Here is a 20,831-nt window from a genome sequence, read left to right on the forward strand (position 1 = left end):
CTGAGGTTGGCATTAGGAAATGGATAGATGGGTGGGTAGAAGTTAGGTTATTGTAAATGTTAATTTAGGAGCATGCTGATTAAGTTGTACAGATGCTGTACAACCTCACTGCTGGAATGGAGGCATTTTGTAGGATGTTGTACGATGTGATTCATCGTGATTGTTTTTCTCATGTGTTATTCACTGTTTTTCTCTTTGCAACACTAAAGGCCTGTACATTCTCCACAAGAACAAAGAAATGTGTTCTTTTTTATCGCACAATAGTTGTCGGACACCACCAATGAAAAAAGGTCTGTTCAAATGAGGTGTCAAGAACAAGCTGCAAGAACTCCCAAACGAGGACTGTGAGAAAATAACAGCGTCATTCTTTTCGCAGCCCTGTGAGAGAGAAGAAATGTCTCTGTTCTTGTATGTACAGGCCTTTAGGTTGTGATTCAATGCATTCAAGTTGTCTAGTAAGTCCAGTGTCTATGTTTGTTTATTTCACACTCTTTTCCTCAATCAGATGAGATTATATTTAGGTGATAATACAGCGTTGGTCCGTCTCACTCAGATGCACTTACATTCGACAAACACACATGGACTACAGTGGAGATCAAGTTTTATTTACACAGGAGCAGAAAGATCTGATATTTGTTTCAAGGAAAGAACCCATATCTGTCGGTTAAAGAGTTAAAGAATCAGATCTTTGATACGAGGACAAATCCAGAGTCGGAGTGTGAGTGGAGCTACAGAAAGATGAAGATTGTGGGAGCCCAAGGGTATAGCGAGGTGAGCGGCAGGGGAGGCATGGGGAAACCGTTAAGGATTGGCCAGTTCATCTGATGTCAGAGAGGAGGGTAGGCTGTCCAATGCTCCCATCTCTGTAACACACAAACACAAACATGATGTATGTAACGTTTATGTCTTCATACTGTGGCTATAAATATACAGGCGGGGCATTGTAGTCATTTCCTGAAGGTACATGCTGTTTTTTATTCATCAAGTCTTTTGTTATGTGGTTTAAGTCCTGTATTCAGTGAGAAAACTGAACAATCTGACGTCGACTTATAGATATTGATGTGACGCTGTTTAATAATGTGACAGTAGTGTCGCATTATTACGTTTATTAAGACCCGAGTAAGTTACATAACTATAAACGTCCTCCATGTAGACGAGAGAGTGAGTGGGCAAACCCACCTTTGAGTTTGAGGTATGACAGGAAGTCAATGATGGTGTGGATGACGTCTTCATCTGCTATTCTTAGGGCACCTGTGGAAACAAAGCAGTAAATTGCAGTCGCATGTCATTAGCACAGGAGCTCTGGTAATGACCTACAGTATGAGGACATTTCAGGATATAAAGACAAGGACAGAATCTCCTAACAGTTATTCTTCAAATGTCAGTGATAACAATTAAAGAGACAGTGAAACTAATCAACGTCTGATAGTAAACATGAACATTTCTAAAACTGACCAGAGCTGTTTTGAAGGTCGATTGCCGCAAAGTAGTAACTTTACACTAAGTTCAAATTTCTCAGATATTGGAAGACTGTCCTGCTTCCATGTGGGGGAAGAAAGACAAACCTGTTCTGAAGTCCTCCTCTTGACCCATGTCCCTCTTGCCAGCCAGGCCCGGCTTGTCTCCTAGTGTCCTGTGTCCATCTATACCATCTGGACAATAAGGTGTGAGCACAGTTTATACAGCCATAAGATTAGCAGAGCATATTTTTTTTATTCCACTGATTCCAACCGTCTGTTCATTGTTACCTACACATTTCAGCAAATGTCATGATTTATAGTTAAAAAATATTGTTCTTTTTGTTTGAATTTTACGGAAATCCTCAGCCGCTCCAGGATTTCCATATTTATTACTGTGAATGAAATTATTATTCACATCTGTTGGAACTGGAAAATAACAATATCTGACTTAAAAATGACCAAAGCCAGAAATGTTCAGGTGATTTATAAAGCAACACTATGCTCCTGTATAAATGAAGAATCTCTGACTAATTGCAGTTTTTCTCAATTGCTTAGTTTTACATTTCTCACATCAGAATCCTCCTCTTGTGCACAATATATTCACAATTTCTCAGTCATTTAAACATATACAGTAATCACATGCAAAATGGTCCTCATGTCTCTCACATACACACACACACAAACAATTATATAGTGACTCATTCTGACCATAATGACATGTTCAAATATTTACTTTGGAGAGATAAACTACGGATTTTGAGCAACTTTGACAGATGGTTTAAAAATGTACCAAAGTGACTGAAAAGACTGTACATGTGAGTGGAGCCTTTTTAACTCTCACTCCTTACTCTATGCTGTGTATGAGTAAAAAAACATGAATTAATTCATTGTTTAAGTCCAACTTTCAGTGAATAATCTTTTAACATATAAATAGGATGTACTTCCTTCATTAAAGTCAAAAGATTGTTTTTCTTTTACAGTACTTTGTCTCTGAACCCAACAGAAATAATTACTAGTGCCTGCAGAGGGCACTGCTGCTCAGCAAAACTGCATAGTGTTGCTTTAATTCACAAACAACAGCAACAACAAAACAGTCATATTTCCTTTGCTACAGTATGAGACACACATACACAGTGAACACATGGCACACCTCTATCTAATCCTCGTAAAAAGGAGCTAAAGGACATTGTTGTACACTTGATTATTTCAGCATTTATTAGTTTGTTATTGTGTGGGTTAATTTCCAAACTTGTACGGACCATCTGCAGGGCTTGGCTCATGGAATTGCAGTAACACAAACCAACAGAAGACATAAAAGCACATTAAAAAAAAAGAAATCAATAACATGGATGAGTTGTACTTTTAAACACATGCATAATAATGACGTTCAGATCCTCATCCTATGAGTGCATCAGCAATTTTACATTTTGGAAACACTGGGTGTTTCACATGTATGTTTGCCAAGGGTTGACTGTACCAGTGTTTAGGTACCATTAGGTACCAGTGGTTTTCAGTCCACACACTTGGTACGTCACTTATGCTGTGAGTGGCCATGATGTGGATTAAAGAGGAGTGAAGCTAATTAGCAGAAACAGTTTGACTCATTTTACAGGTTAGCTCAAGTAGTGCTTGAACTCAGTCTGTTTGTGTTGAACTGTAAGTTCTGACATCTAATTAAAATAATTAAAGTGCATGGCATTGGATGAGCCCATTAGGGAAAACTAGAATACTTCAGTATTCTACAGTATATCCTACACTGTCAAGTAAGTGATTTTGTTAACCACATTGTTCTGTAGTTGAATTGTTAATATTTGCCTCCAAATTTGACAATCCTGCATCAGGCAAAAGACTCAAATCAAGAGCAAAACTGATAAGTGGTCATGCAATTTATGCAAATGATGGTGCTAGGTGACAAAGGGTCCCAAAAAAGGGGGAAGTCAGTATGACAACAATAAAAGTTGACCCCTAAAATGCAATAGAAGTATCAAATTAAAAATAATGGCAAAATGGTGATGTAACCTAAATTGAGGCTGGTGAGATTAAAGAAATGGGAGAAACTGATTAGATTAAAATGCAATAACGATAACATGCAGAAACCTTAGGCTGAAATTGCTTTTATTTCAGCAAAGCTTAAGCTAAAAATGGGAGAGCATTACAATGTGGTACAATGTGTAAAATGAAGGTGAATCAATTTGCATTTGTAATAAATGGAGGGTAAAATAATTATACTTAACTATTTAAGCATACAATGACCTGATTGTATGGATTGTTGTTTATTACCTAAACATCTGTTGGCTTTTGATGCTAACTGAAGGCTACATATGTAGATTCTCCAAGACTAAAGTTAAGTGTGAAAGAAGGAGAGAGAGAGGGGAAGACATGCAGTAAACGGCCCACGTGTGTTAGACATGCGGCCGCTGCAGAGGACATAAGCTTGTTTAAATGCACAATTTAACCGTGATTTGCTATTTCATGGATAGGATACAAACTGCCCGCAACAGCTGGCGAATCAGCATCTTTGTCACCAGAGAGGAGGGAGTTGGAAAAACGCCTGTACATAGTTTCTATTTTTTGGCCTGTTTTTGTACATTGAAACAAAAACTCAAACAAATATTATTTTAAATATGTTTTACACTGTTCAAATGTCAAATTTATCAAGCAAAATCTAGTGTTCATGTACAACTACAAATTGTTAATGCACTATTATAACATGCAGTAAATTGTAAATAAGGGCCAGATATTGAAAGTTATTCTGGAAAAATGGACAAAAGCACTTACTCACATGGCCCTTTTATGGTTAAAATAAGCAACAAAGATAAAAAAAATGCCGTATATTTTGAGGCTTAGGTGTTAAAGGGTTAAGTTCTTTCCCAACAAGCATTTTGATATTTTCTTGGCAGTTAAAAACAAATTAACTGAGCACTGTCAGGTTATTAGTGAAATTAGTGAAATCAAACCTCGAAGGACTAAAAAGAAGTTTGCATTTCAATGCTAAACGTGTGCTAGAACACGTACTAGTTCATTCAGAGTCAGCTGATCATCTTACGTGATTTCTGTATTCCCGTAGCAGCCTCTGCATTGAAACCACTTGAAGCTCAGCTACGAAATGACAGCAGTGTTAAGTGGTTCAATTTGGAGTAGAACATTTTTATTATTATTATGATTATTATTATTAAGGATAAGTTTATCGTTATTTTATCCTTATTAATTTACCCTAACCCTAACGTACTTTGCATGATTTCCTTTGCTTAAAGAACAGAGAGAGAGAGAGGGAGAGATGCAGTGTTTGGATGCATGAGAGCGGAGAGCAGTAGGATGACAGACGTCCTGTACTGATGAGTGGCAGAAGCAGCTCAGAGGCGGAATGTTTGGCAGAGCAATTCCCGTACTGACACCAAGGCCCTGCAGCGGCCGTATGTAGGTTTACTATCTTACATTGAGTGACCAGCTCGTCTCTGCCTCTGGCACTGGGAGAATCCTTTATCTGAATTAGGTGATCAATACGACCTGAAACACAGGATGAGGCAGGAGCAACCTTTACCGGGGCTTCACACACGCACACACACACACACACACTTGGATACCCAGTGGTTACTTAATGTGTCCTCCAAAGGTAATGAGCCAATTTTTAAATTACACTAAATTACCTGACACAGTGGACACAGACAAAGAGGGGGTGGAAAAACACTGCTGATTCACCAAATGTGAGCTGGACCGTGTCTTTTGTTAGCTATAATTTCACAATTGAACATTTTCAGATAATGCACGTACAAAACCAAGCAAGCATTTCACAGAGATGAGCCACGGGTCCATTACTGATTAAAACGGTACCTATGAGGCCGCTATTTAGCAAGCAATGACGGTTCATGACTGTTATATGACATTACACTTTGGTAAATGAAGACATGCATTCATGCTACACTTTTGGTTCGAGCAGCAATACTTCACTAGTTTGGGAAATAATGCTAAATCGAGCAGGTAAGGCCAAAACTGATATAATTGAGTCTGATCCTGTCAAAAAATTGCTTTAGTTACTCTTCTGCAAACCAAAGGAGACATTCTACATTGGCAACAAACTTTATGACCCTGATAACTTGTGCTATATTACAGCACTTGTCTGGTAAAGGTACAATAGGCATCATTTTCTTGGAATTATTCATCAAATAGTGCATAATAACCTTTCAGCATAATGTACGGCTCCAGGTTTCAGAGCAATAAATGCAAGAAAACACAAAGGGGTCGTCTGTCATGCATGACATGAGTGTAGTAGTACTAATACTAATACTAGCACTAATAAACTTTAGGTTAAAGTGAAAATTGTACGAGGGGGGAATCTGCCTGCTGCAACTTTAAATATGAGGCTACTGACAACAGGGAAACAGCTCATCTGTTTCTCTCTCTCTCTAAAAACAAGCACTTACCAGGACACTCTAAAAGCTGACTCATTTGCAGGTTGGTTTTTGTATGGACAGGTGGCACAAACACCGCTCTGTAAATGGGCAGCTGTTTGCAAACAGATTTACAGTATCAACTTAATGGGCCCTATTTTGTATTTATTATTCCTTTACTCAGTTCAAACTGGCACTAAGCAGAGTGCTTTTACGAGTTTTCTCATTTTCCACTTTATTTTTTTTTATTCCATGTCAGGATTAGAAAAACATTCAGCCTGTTCTTCTCCCCTCAGTTAGCCACAATATCTGAATTCGGAGCTATTCCATCTTCGATTGTATTTTGAATCATTTGAAACAAGTTTCCATGTGTGATAAATCGAGCACGGAAACTAGAAACAGTTATGCTTCTGTTGTTAGTCATGTCATGTTATGACATGTAGCAGTATGTATGTATGTACGTACGAGTATTATGACTCTTCTACAACTGAGAGAAGCAGAGTCAGTTTATATTTACAGTATCTACTGTGTAGATCCTCTTCCCAAAGACATGTGTAAATGAACTCTCTCCACTTTTTACTCCACTGGGTGTCCTAAAAGCAGCCTTGCCTAAGATAACAGACACAAATTGTTGCCTGTATCATCACTTTAAATCATCAGTGTGTGTTCATATATGTATGTGTGTCTGTGTGTGTGCATGTGTGTGTGTAGTAAATACTTACGGGGACCGAGCAGATAGCCAGCACTGTTCAGAGTCCATCCACGCTTCTCCTTTGCCTGAAGTGACACACAATTATGAGATCAATCATAACACTATTTTTTTTGATTGCTTTAGGACAAGTTCAAAAAAACCTACATCACATATAAAACAGAGCATTATTCAAGTACTTTTGTTATCTGTCAGTGCGGGAAAAAAAGGGAAATACATTGATCACCAGACAAAATAAAATATTACCCTGTCTTCATATATCTATTAATAGTCTTTAAAAATTTAAATTCAAGTTTGAAAAGTGTAAACAGTGTTTAAAGGCTGTAGGTTCAGGAATAATTTATTGCTTGGTTGCGTTACACATGAAAGACTGTAACATTGCAGGACTTAATTTAGAACTACTTTATATTGGTGTCTTTGTCATAGAATAGAATAGAATATACTTTATTAATCCCTTGCGGGAAATTCTTTCGTCACAGTGCTCCAGTGTACAAAGGTAACGAATATTATAGCAAATTTTTTTTTTAAATTTACAAAGTTAAGAACTATAAGAATAAGTGAGAATAAACCTAAAAATGAAATTACAAAGTTAAAAGAATTCGAATAAAATAAGAATGAATTTAAATAAATTTACAAACCTGCACCTCCCCCTCCCCCCATATTAACAATAAATGCAGAGGAAATATATGCCTATTTATCATACAGAAGAATTGTACAGTTTAATGGCCACAGGCAGGAATGATTTCCTGTGGCACTCTGTGGTGCAGCGTGGTGGAATGAGTCTCTTGCTGAATGAAAGTCATGTAGGCGATGTATGGGTTTGTGTTATTTATTTTATGTTTATTTTGCTAAGTTGATTTCAATTTTGGTTTTAAATCATTTCAAGGCTTTAAAGACCCTGCTTGTGTTGGCGCTTCATGCTTAAGATGATAGATAGATACTACTCATATATATATAACTTATATCATCATCACCAAATATCATCCTCTACAGAAGAATTAGCCCTTTTTTTAACCTGGTGGGGACTCAAACCAGAAACCCACCAGTTACAAGCCAAGTTCCCTTTCCACTTGGCCACAGGGTTAGTGACTTTAAACGCGACCATTTCCACTACCGTCCTGGATTAAACTGCTGTTCTTCATCCTTGTATTTATTTAAAATTAGTGTTTTTGTATAGTCTTTTAAACTGATTTATGTTTTTACTCTGCTTTAATTCATGTGTTATACTGCTGTATAATTATTAAATAGCCAATAAGGAAGTTATTAGGGGCACATGTAAAACAAAAGCTTCTGACTATTTTTTTGCACGTGGCACTAATAGTCTTCCATAAATGTATAATTAAGACAATTCTCATAATAACCTTTTTACTCTCAGTACTTAAGTACATTCAATTAAAAGAGATCACCAGAGTAAATATGTTGTAAATATGTGACTTTAACTTTCAACAAAGTGTATTTATATGAACTTCTTCTCCATGTCCATGTTCAGTGTATTAGCCTAAAATGAAAGTGACGCTCGTGTTGTGTCATGGACATCTTACCGCAATCACCAGCCCGATGGTCTCAGACAGAGTTGCGCAAAAGATGAGCGACACGCAAAAAATCCCAAAGCACTTCTGCATCTATAAGACACGCAGAGAAGAGGGAAGGAGATTCTGCGCATTATTGATCAGCTCGAGGGAACTTTTTCCAGTTCATGATGAACAAACAAAAGGACATGCACGTGACTCACCTTCTTTGATTTGACTTCTCTACTCTGCTCTGGATTCTGCTGACTGAAGTTGGTCTCTGTGTCTCTCTGTGAGTGTGTGTGTGTCCTCGGTGTTGAGTCGAAGACTACGTCCACCTTTTATTGTCCCTCGCGCTGCTGTCAGCTGGCGTCAGCGGCTCCTCCTGCACACCGCAGGGGCAGGTCACGAGCACGACGCATAATGAAATCCTATAATATCATTTAATGACATCATCACATTTTTCTTTGTCGCCCTCGGAGACGTGGGATTAAATTCAAAGAAGAAGAAAAAAAATCTATCTGTACTATATAATGTGACGTCTTGACTCTGAGTAACTTGTTTACTCCAATTAAACATCCTCCTGTCCATATATTATAATATCATATATATTATGATATATTATATATGTATATATATATACATATAAAATAGTTTTGGACTATTATATGACTAATACATATACCTATATATGTATTAGTCATATAATAGTCAAAAACAATTTTTATTTTATAATTTACTGACTAATTTTCTTTCAGAATACTTGTTATGGTTATTAATAGTAGCGGGAGACCAAATGTAGTGATGCATGACTGTAAAAACCTTAATATTATGATGATAGTGATAGTAATAGTAATAACAATAATAATAATAGTTGTAACTATTCAAATCTGGCATTTATAGTGAAATTGAAGAAATGATTAGTTCACTGACTCTAAAAGAGACACTGCACAGACTAATACAGGCAAGGAAGGAAACAATGTTAGCATTCATGAAGCTTGTATGGAAAAATTAGGAAAATGAATATGTTTGATTAGAACATTTTTATAAAAATGACTTGATCTAAACCAGCAACATTAGAATAGTGGATCTGGAAAACCCTTTCTTTGTACACTGACACTGTAAGGACAACCTAATCAGCCTCTGTCTTCTAAATGAAGCTCATGAAGAATAGATTTCTAATTGAATTTTAATAATACACACTGTATTTGCAGTTTAAGTAAAACTTGCAATCTGTTGATGAAACTTGACACAGTGTAATTAAACAATATTTCATCTCAGTGTGGAGGACACACAGTGGATCTTTCTGACCGCAGTGGGAGCTAATCTGGTTTTGATACCAGTAATCTATTACAATAACCTTCATTAATTTTGGTCCCCAGGCACGATTCCACAAAGCAAAGCCACCAAGAACTGTTAACGAGGAAAATTGCACAGTAAATCCTTCTGAATCTTGACATCAGCTATTTGTTTTTCAGGATACATGGCCAGAAACATTCTATTTATTGTTTTTTTTGTTTGTTTGTTTTTTTAATTTTGGATTCCCATTAGCCACCACTAAGAAAACAGCTTCTCTTCCTGCGGTTCACACACAAACATGAAATTTAACAGAACCTTTACCGTGTAAATTGTGCTTAAAGAAATATGATTTTAGAACAAAAGGGGTAGTTATTTGTTCCTGGCTGGCTGCTAGCAGATTATATCCACATTTACCAAATAAGATATAATCAGATTAAGTCTGAGATATTATAGGAATATGTTTGCTGCTTCATCTCACTATTTGACATCTTTTTCTGACTGGAAACCCCCTCCTCGCACCACAGTCCATATAGAATTCAAATGCAATATTTAGTGATTTCTGTGTTTTAAATTGAACTAAATAGCACAAACCTAGCTACGCACCTAGCTAGTGAACTTGGCAGAGCAGTGGACAGAACAATGAGATCAGGTGAATCCTTTCTGAAGACATTCTGTCTGAAAGCCTTACTTTAAGCTGCATTGGTTTTATGCACACAATTCGTTTCTTTTAAATCTGATTCATTTTACGAGCTCATTCCAGGGTTCCTACGGGTCCTTGAAACCCTTGAAAGCTTGTGAATAATCAAGGTCCTTGAATGACAAACGTGAACAACGAGACGTTAACAGTTGGGTATCCTCTATCAGTTTGCCATATCTTTGGTTTGGCAGAGAGGAGAGAGGCTTAGGTCAAGATGTCTTGCTCCTTCCTCTGCTGATGCCTAGAATCGACCTTGGGTGGTCGAGTTATTGGTCCTTTGCCCCAGTTAGGTTCAACAAAGGTATAATGAGGGACATTCTGTTGACAGATTATGGGTGCCAGGGTTACACAGAGGCCTTTTTGATTTGCCAGTTTCAGCTGGTCTATACTGAGTTATTAGGTTTGTGCTTAGGAATGTAAGTTGTTCATTTAAAGACGGCCGAATATCACGTTTTTCTCTTAGACCATTGACGTGAGATTCCATGCAGAACAATGGAAGAGAGTAACGTTAAAAGCGAGAGAGAGCAAATTATGTGATGCCTGGGAAATGAAAATTCCAAGTACTCTGGCTTACCAAAGAAAATGACAAAGACTGACGGAAGATCACATCACAGATGCAGAGTGTGCTGCAAATCAATAGTAGTGGACAAGGCGACTCTTAAGGCCCTGGTATACTCCCTTGGCACAGTTCACGCGGACCCAACATTCATCGTGCCCATGACGTCATATGCGTCATCAACACGCAACGCAGAATAAACATTTCAACACCATTAGAAGTAGTCGCCAAGGATAGTTATCCGAGCCTCAACCTGGCGACCCTCGAGCCAGCTGACACCATGACTCCCCTGCCCTCCCCATGCCACGCAGACTTCTTGCGTGCGTGGCATGTGCACAGAAGTATACCAGGGCCTTTACAAGTTGCCCTACCATCTTAAGCTGTGTCAGCACATTCGATCCTTGAATTTAAGGGAATTGGTCCTGGAAAGTCCTTGAAAAATCCTTGAATTTCATGTCAACCAAGGTGTGGGAACCCCTTCGTTCGGAATGATTTCATGTGCCTTTGTGGATTCAAGCGCCCTGTGAGGGCAAGACAGCCTTTACAGTAATACTGACACTGTTCTGTTTGAAGGTTATTAGAACCCATGCAGGAGCCCAGAGCTACAGAGACACAGTAATCCAATTCATCCCGGGTTTTTGTGAGAGAGAACATTCAAAATATATTGAATATATTTGTCATCTTCCCCTCAGTGCTGGAAATAAACACTTGCTGACAGTTTAATAGGCAGGTGAAAAGTACAACATGGAGTGGGAAGCCATTTTATTTTCTCTCTTGCTCTCTATCGTTCTCTCTCGCTAATAGCACATATTACACATTGTCCTGTGGAAAGACCTTCCTGGCAACAAACAGCAGCTCCTCCTGCCGATTTACTGTTCCTGCCTGTTATGACAGTCGCTGGAGTCAGACCTGATGGAGGACATTAGACCCAAAGAGCCGGGACACCTGAGCGGTGAGACACAGCAAGACATAACACAAGCAGAAACAAAAATGGGAATGCAACATGCCAAAGAAGTGGGGGCAGAACACAGAGAGACAGGAGGGGGAAGGGGAGCATGAGTGTGCCAAGTACCTAGTATCTGAGGAATTATGCCCAAATTTGACAATTCTGTACCTCTTGTGTGTCCTTTATGCCTGGAGGTGAAAAGTTCATGTCATAAAACACAATACATTTTGCAGCAGTAAAGTTATGTTAAAAGTCAGTTTAACACCAATTCCGATCAAATCATAGACTGTATGTACTGTAATATACTTCCAGTTTCTTAGTGAAATTGATCAAGAAGTAGGAATATATTGAATAGCCACTCGGAGGCAACTCCACTGGTTGCCAAAAGAACTCTGAAGTCTAAGGAAATTGAGTTAATTGCTTGTTTCAGCGCTTCTTCAGTAGCACTTGATGCCATCCATCCATATTCTACCACTTTATCTTCCACATGAGGGTCATGGGTGCTGCTGGTGCCAATCTCAGCTGACATACGGCAAAAGGCGAAGTACCCCCTGGACAGGTTGCCAGTCCCTTACAGGGCCACTTAGAGTCAAATAACCATCCACTCTCACACTCACACCTATGGTCAATTTAGCGTGTCCAATATGCCTAATAACTAGGTTTCTATTTAGAGGAAAATTTAAAATAAAGCATGGCACATATGAATGGACACCTGTGTGATTGACACTGTGGTGACGCCTCTGAAATTCATCAACAAGGTTCCGTACCATGATCAACCGGTTGCCACTTCACTTGGAAGAAGTGTTAAATCGAACTATTTTATTGTTACTTTAACAACCCTTTTTGTTGCTTAGCACTAAACAGAGTTAATTTTAAGACTATTGAACAGTGTAGTTGGTCCTTATTGGAATTGGTGTTAAATGGGCTCGCTTAGTGTTACTTAAACACTGCGAGTTTTACTGTTGTGGACTCCTGTTTGAATCAAGCCAGCCCAGCCTCCCAGAAGATCCATGAGGAGCATTAATTTGCTATCAGGGGAGACTGGTAAGATTGGACAACAGAATAATATGATGATAGTCTTTAAAGAGTCTTTGGTGCTTGAACATGATTGAAGAGAAATCAGACCTGAGGACATCTACTTTTGCATAGTGGTCCATAGTCCAGACACTGAATGACCAATGAAGGATCAGGAACAATGAATCTGATGAGATTGTGACGGTGATAGAGAGGAGGAGGTTGCGCATGGCAGCAGAATATTCCTGTGAGAGTTTCCTGATTCTACTGAAATAAATAAAAGATCGTTATATCGATGATTATAGGTGTCATCTTGTGGATTTATGACTTATTATTCATAATTGAAGGTAGCTCCAGGCTGTCCCTGGCTGTTGCTTCACAGACTCCAGGGCATTTTTCACTTTTCTCAAATCATGATAGCAAAAACTCCCATATACTTTCTCCAGATAAGTGAAAAATTGATTTTAAGAAATCAGCATTAATTAACAGATATTAACAGATGTTCAGGATTAAATACACATAATATGTTATGTTTTTCTATCTTCTGCCGGCTGTGTTGTTCTCTTATACTATGTGTACACGCTGTACTTTATTCACCTGCTCAGGGACGACAGATGGAAATTAGCTAGATCTGGCACAAATCATCTTTCCTCTTTCTAGGAGAAATGTGTTTTGTACACTTTCCCTGACACAGATAGATTTAATAAACTAAACTAAAGTGAATCAAAAAGCATACAGATGTGTGCCACTTCTGGCTCTGATGTAGCACAGCTTTCCTGTAACCCAGACAAATGGATGCTAGTGCCGGAAGTATCCCATACATTAAAAAAAGACAAAGAAAAAAAAAGTGGGGTTTTCTGGCAAAGATTTATTTTTTTCCACTCTTGGCTGATATGTGGCTGTGCTGTAGCCAGATTGTGGCCTTGATGTGGCAGAAGTGGATCGCTCAATTTAGACAAGGCTAGACGAGAGCCCCTCGCTCCTCTAGGAGCATAGGCCATTGACGGTTGCCCTCCAGCACCGTCTGTTCTGTGCCTCTGTCACCAGGTTTCCCCATCCCTGTCCTGTCAGCTTGGCGTCTGCGTCCAGGTCCTAGTGACATGGCACCCACGGTCATTTTAGTGTCCAATTTACCTAATCCCCATATTGCATGTTTTTGGTCTGTGGGAGGAAACCAGAGAACCCTGAGAAATCCCACACACACACAGGGAGAACGGGAAAGCGAGAAAGGCCTTCTTCACTACACCAACCGTGGAGCCCTGGAATGCTACAATGTAATGAGAACATTATTTTTGTTATGGTGACCTTGCAAACACTGTCATTTATAATAAGGAAATAGTGATCACAACCCTTGTTTCAGCCAAAAGCACCACGTTAGAATGGGCTTCTATAAAAAGGTGACATCAGTTTGGTTCAGGAAGGGACGCTCACATGTATCTGTGGTTTGTAGAAATGTACAATCTTGGAGACTGTGCTGAAGACACTCCTCCTCTTATAGAAGATACATTTCTCACACACTCGATAATTCTTAACCTTATTTGAGGACATGGATCGGTGCAGGCAGGTCAACAGTTTACAGTGCACAGAATCTCTTCATTTCTCACTCTAACCCAATTCAGACCTCCCCGGTGCTCGATATTGACAACAGTAAAACGAGACTGAGGCAAACCAGAGCAGGAAGATCAGGTTCAGAGGCCGAATCAAACCGATTTTAACTTAATATCCAGCCGTAACACAGTGACGTTGATGCCACATCCGTCACATCCACCAATAAATATCACATTAGCCTCAAGATGAGGCTGCTCATTATACAAAGACAGGTAATCCAAGATCAATGATTTCAATACAAACCCAATGTGAATATTTCAGATGGAACTTTTGAAAGACTCCTGTGTTGTGACACTTTCTAATGCACGCTCGCTGACCTCATAACAAGCAACTCCTTCAAACGGTGACTCATGGGGCTTATGAGGCTGAAGGCTTCATGGAGTCAAGAGGGTCGCTGAATGCTTCACCAAACATTAGAACTGGCAAGACAAATTGTTTTAAGTGATGTTACGTTTGCTCAGAGAGTCTGTTGTCAAACAAACACACAGTGTGTGTAACCTCTCCTCTGACTTTTTTCATATTCTACTGCATATTCACGATAAAACGCACTTCCTAAATGTGATGACATCTGACTTTTTTTGTTTGGTCACATTCAGGCGACTAATAAGTCTCTCACAATGGCACAGTGATGCCAAACAGATAAAAGGTCAGACTTTTTTCCTTCTCTTATTTCTTTGCTTGAAGGTGTGACCATAAACAATAACAATAGTTGTATATTTTTAAATCATTTTCATTTAATCTGACGTTGCTTTGATCTGTTCAATGCGAGTACATTTCCTAACTCTTGTCTTTCATCCACAGGATTCAAGTTTTCTGCATACACATGAGAAACCTGATAGTTGTTTAAGCATAACTATATAGAGTGGGATTGCAAGTCAGCAGATCTCGAGGAAACCCATTGAAAACAAGATGGTGGATCTCAAGGGGCTTAATCCTGGGGAAAATGAGATGAAACAAAGCCATGAACAAAAAAGCAAACAAAACATTTCAGTTAAAAAAGAAAAATCTGTTCCGTCCCCCCCACCAGATCCAAATGCCCTTCATACAATTATATGGAACGGTTAAATAATCGTGATCACATCAATATTCCAGACATGAGCCTGTTTCTGGGTTTTACTCATCATCAATTCTTCAATCTTCAATTAGTGTAATATGCAGCAACTCGTCTTCTGAGCGGAAAAAGAAAGCGTGATTGTATATCACCTGTTATGTCCTCCCTCCACTGACTTCCTGCCCAGTTCAAGGATTGATTTTAACATTTTATCACTTGTTTTTAAGTTTAAATGGGCTGGCCCCAACCTATATATGTGATCTCAACCTAGTCTTGAGATCCCCAAACTAGTTGCTCTTGGATGTTCATACAAGGTGTAAAACCATAGGTGATGGAGCCTTTTCAGTAGCTGCACCCTGTCTATGGGAAGTCTCTCCTGAAAACACACCTCTTCTCCAGCACTATGGTCAACTAAGGCTGTTTTATATGTGCCATATCAATAAAGTTGACATTGCTGTTCACACTTCTGGTCTCCAGCATCGTATCTTGCACTTTTATAGTGAAAACCACGGATTTGTGTTAGCTCGCGTTTCTCCAAAATGTATTTAGTTATATTATCGACATGTCTGCAGACGTGTGTATATTAACCACCTTTTGGCCAGAATGAGGGTGATGGTAAGACGCTCAGTCTGAATCTAGGGACTTTGTTTGTCCCTCAGCACTGCGGGGTGTTGACTTTGACGGCATGGAGAGCAGTTTCTTGGCACACACTCACCACTTTAACCCCACATCAGTCAAATAGCCACAGTGTTCCTTGCCGTTGTTTCAAAAATAGATCCATCCCTTTATCCACTGGCTGCACACCTGTAGAGCACTCACTGTCACAGGACACAGCAAGAACAAGATGGACGACGATCACCTTCACACAAAATTGTCGTAATTATTAGACAAAAAGGAAACACAAAGAACGTTGTCCGACCTAAAAGTGATTTATTTGCGAAAGATCACTTTAAAGTCAATCTTAAAGCACTTCAGTCATCATTTGAAAGAATATAATGTCAAACAAAAAACAAAATCAATCTTGAGTCAACATCACATCACAGTTTATATCAGTGGTCATGATTTGGAAGGAGCGCAAACATGGTGGACAATGATGTGGAACAATATCCATAAATCAATTCTCGGTGTGCCTACCTCAAGCAACTGCAGTCACATGATCAGCACCCAGTCAGTAATTTACCATGATGCTTTCAACAGCCTATTTATTTTGTCTCTACTTCACTATAAAAATCAGTCCTCAAACCTTGAACTATTGTCAGTTAACTGACAATAAACAGGATGTCACATTAATTAAGCTACAGCTCATACTTAAGAAGCAACAAGACTTTAAAATGATGGGGGATATTTAGCGGACATGGAGTAAAAATAACTAAATACATCCCACGATGGAGGTCAGGTGGAGGAAACCTTACTTCCCTGAATTCCCATTTACCAAGTGGTGACTTTGGGACTAAGGACACACCAGGACTCCAGTTTGATCTGTTCATACCAATCTCTGCTGTCCTCAGCATCAAAGAAGACCCAGCAGCAGCAGCAGCAGAGAAGAACAGACCTTTATGCTCTGAAAAAGGTGCCGAGGAGAAAGAGAACAGGATGTAACCAGTGAGCTATTACAGCATCACGACCGGCTCCAGGAAAAAGGCAGATGAAGAAGAAGGACACAATAGGACAGTCACAGCAGGACACGAAGAAAACACACCACAGAGCATGTCAGTCGAAAAATGAGCTTTCTTTATGTATTCAGATTTCTAACTGTTATTTAAAAGGTAATAACACTGCTATTGTGACGGACAGGTTTATGAGAAAAGTCTAATTCTCTCATGCAACGTGTCTTGAAGCAATAGTTCAGATTTTATACACAAGGAATTTAAGACACTTACCAAATAAAGGCGTACCTGTTTAAGTCTATTGTATCTTAAGAATATGTCTGTCATTTTACGTATATCATGTTAGACAGCTTTTTCTGCTGGGAAACCGCAGGAGTGTTTGATCCACTGCTGCCTCTGTAAGTAATTTCACATCTGTTATTATGTGACTTTGGTGTTTGAAATTGACCAAAGGGGGCCATTGAGTGTCTAGTTTGGTCAGTAATGATGATATTTCATCTCATTTCAAATTAAAAGTGTTTATTTTGATATGGAAGTTTACAATCTAAAGATATTTTGACGCAAAATGATTGCTCTAATGGTTATCTGTGTATGTTTGCCCCAGTAACGGCCTGTGACCTGTCCATCTTCTTGCCCGATGTCAGCCAGGAATGGCTCCATCACTCCCGATGACCCTCAGAGCACTAGGTAATCGTCAGATGTTTATTTATTTATTTTTTTAGACCAGAATAACCTCCTCCTCCTGCCCTCACATCAAGCTGAGGTTTTCCATTAAGTAAATCTCAGGACTCAAAGAAGGTCTCCTCATGTGGCTCCTAAATCTGATGCTAAAATGCTAACTCTCGCGGTCATCGCTGCATCCGCGTGATTATTTTGTCATGACTCACGGAAGCATCAGCAGCTTCACTTTGATTCCCTGCTGGTCTAAAGCAAGGCTTACTGAAAGGTATAACACTCACCTATGCACATGATTAGCATTTAGAGAGGTTGGGATCATCCCGGGATCCACACAAACAAAAACACTTTTTCTGTCCAATAGAGGCCTGCAGAATCTCACAGTGGTACGCCAAAACAGGACACGGGACAAACATTACGGGCGTACATTTCACATCAAAATGCTATTCCTGGTGGACGATGACACTAGGCGGTTTCCTCGCTCTGTGACAGGAGGCTAGATCAGGACAGAGTATTGTTCAACAGCCTCAGTCCTGACCATAATCTTCCAAGCTAACCTCTTTCTTCCATCACAGTCATATGGAAATGGAATTACAACAAGAGAAGAGTATATATATATGTATGTATATATATATTTATATATATATATATATATATATATATATATATATATATATATATATACATATATCCTGTTCTTATATCAATCAGTCCATATGAAATTTTACACTTCACATCACCTTCTCACTCTCAGCGAGGGGATGCTGTCAATGGTCAGGATTTCACGCGCTGATTTCAAACACTACACTTATAAAGGGATCATTTGATGTTGCTGTGCTGAGAGCCAACCTGGAGATGCAGAGGCGTATTGTCACTGAAAACATGGCATGGGACCTTAAATAAAAAACGCTTTTAAAAATGTCCTACAATGTCCTGTAAAATCTGCATTTTACAGGATGTTCTTAAACTGCTACACCAAAGTCCATAGAGAAAAGCAGCATTTTAGGCCACGTCCAGATGGCACGAAAATTTCTATCCTTTTTTTTGCTGGTTTCAAAAAGTTCCCCGCCAAGACGGCATAGTTTCAGAAAATATCTCCGTCCACACGGAGACCCCTGAAATTACTCAATACGCGTATTCACCTAAATAATCAATTAGCTAAACCCCAACAAAATGATTTTAACCCTTAGTGCTCACACAGCATGGATCTGTGCTTCTGTGGGAATAGTACACAACTGGACATTCTGGGGGGGTGCTGTTTATAGGTCACATATTCAGGCTTTAAAAAAAATCATTTTTAGTGGTGATATGAAGTAGCAATAATTGTGCAGAAGTCACAAATTAGACCGTGTGTCTTTTGTTTTTGTTCATAAAAATGAGTCAAGTGAACTTTGAACTGTGACCTATTTCCAAAATTTCACAAGTTCTACTTCTTGCTCAGGTGTGTTCATGTTGTTGGTGACATTTCTTTTTTGTTTTCCATCAGATTGCCTATAGGTTGTGCTGAAAAAAAGGATACAAGCACATTCTTCAAGCCTCTGTATATACTGTATGTTTAAAAAACACGATTTGAACTTACTGATGAATCAACAACGACTGTGTGCCATGATGCAAAATCACTGATTTTCTCTATGGACTTTGGTCTGGGACAATGAGACTATGCAAATCTCAGAAAATGCTGTTTTATGGCAAGATGTATACAATGATGAACATATTCTCAAAGATATACAGTAGGGAGGTGCAGATTTTGAGTGTGATTAAGTGATTAAGTTTTTTCTTTTTTTAAGTGGCTTTTTTTCTTTGTGTACCCATTGTCAGGTATGTTTTCAGTGTAGATGACCCGTGCGCTGTCGGAGGTTGTGTCAATACTTACATACAGCCACACTTCATGAACTATCACCTTAAATTGGGAGTTTTGTGACCTTTTTTCTGTACACAATGTTCAAATTTCACCAGAAAAAAGGTAAAATTGTTGTTTCTTTGGCAGAGCAGGCTGATGATAATATGAGACGATGACATTTGAATGATCACATCTGTAATTTAACAACTATACAGGAGTTTGATTACTGAGGTACTTTTCAGCTAACAGCCATCAGTGCAAATGCAACTAAACAACAAGTCACTTTACTTGATGACAGAACTAGCCCTCCGTGGCTTTCTCCTCCACTAAACCCAGCGCATGTTTAGCATCACACTGCCACACTGCCCTCCCCCCCCTAATCATAATATGTGCAAATTACACTTAATCACTCGTCATTTAGGTCATCTTCAAATGGAGCCGCATGTCTGCCATCTAAACACATCACACTGTGACATAGCAATTATGTGTTATTTGGGAGGAGACGGTATAATGGCTGCAGCTCTTTATGAGAACGTCTCTCTCTGTGCTTCGTATGATCTTTGTCGTCTTATATTCTGCCAGTGTTCGCCTGTGACTCTCCAACAAGCAAGTTTGATTATCGAACCGTTTTGAGACAAACAAACTTTGTAATTTGTAAATCTAAAACACACGTGTAGAACATTCAGGGAGATGGAAATATCATTTTGCTGGTTTACAGCAGACTGTCACCCTCAGCATCTCTGGAGCAGCTCCAGTGTGTGTTTGAACTATTATGAATCCTTAAGTGGTTTTCACCTTTTAACCCTCTTTCTCTCTTTTTTCCCCCATTGTTGGTTATGTTTTTGTTCTGGATCAATCAGGATGCGTCACGACCAGTAATTTAGCTCTTTAATCTAATGAGCAACAATTTTTTTATAGGTGACTCATATGCTCACACACAACACACACACAGAGAGTCCTTAATGTTCTGTATATGGTCAACGTTGAGGAGATCTGTGTTTCACATTCAAGATTTTTTCCACATTCGTTCAAACAGTGTGTCTGTGGCGTAGTGTTAAGTCTGTGTTTCACCAGGAAACAGGAAATTGCTGTAATACCTGGGGTACACCGCTCAATCTGATCTGAACACACACATATTGTAGCACCCCCTATGGGCGACAGGAAATGACCTGCCTCAAATGTGACAGTTTTCTCGGGCCACTCTTGCCTTTGCAGCAAGAAGACAAACTGGCAGCCACATACATACACTTTATTGTAAAGTATATTTCATTCCATATCATAACAAGCATGTTTACACTGACACTCTGTGAATATCATTATTGCAATTTCATGACGGAATATTGTGTTATAATTTTAAGATTGCCCACCCTCTACCAAACAGTTGCTTTTTTTCCCATGCTCAGCAGCCCCAAGGTCACCCCTGCTTTAGACCTTGATGATGCTATATTGTGAAAATTGTGGGGTACAGTCAAA

The 20,831-nt window shown here is 39.0% G+C and overlaps 1 protein-coding gene across 2 annotated transcripts; it reads right to left on the reverse strand.

Annotated features, from left to right (window-relative positions):
- Positions 1 to 584: 584 nt before the first annotated feature.
- gal (galanin/GMAP prepropeptide) lies at positions 585 to 8,396 on the reverse strand. Of its 2 annotated transcripts, XM_044018641.1 has the most exons (7): positions 8,290 to 8,396; positions 8,099 to 8,179; positions 6,571 to 6,625; positions 4,896 to 4,967; positions 1,566 to 1,652; positions 1,180 to 1,251; positions 585 to 863 (listed from the first exon to the last, which is right to left on the reverse strand). In XM_044018641.1, the coding sequence occupies exons 2-7, from the start codon at positions 8,177 to 8,179 to the stop codon at positions 802 to 804; spliced, it is 429 nt and encodes a 142-aa protein (XP_043874576.1). In that variant the 5' UTR covers positions 8,290 to 8,396; the 3' UTR covers positions 585 to 801. The 2 variants fall into 2 exon arrangements, with proteins under 2 accessions (XP_043874576.1, XP_043874578.1); XM_044018643.1 differs by lacking the exon at positions 4,896 to 4,967 and having other exon boundaries at positions 8,290 to 8,393.
- Positions 8,397 to 20,831: the final 12,435 nt, after the last annotated feature.

This window comes from Solea senegalensis, unplaced genomic scaffold (assembly GCF_019176455.1).
Source record: "Solea senegalensis isolate Sse05_10M unplaced genomic scaffold, IFAPA_SoseM_1 scf7180000017617, whole genome shotgun sequence".
NCBI classification, from domain to species: Eukaryota; Metazoa; Chordata; class Actinopteri; order Pleuronectiformes; family Soleidae; genus Solea; species Solea senegalensis.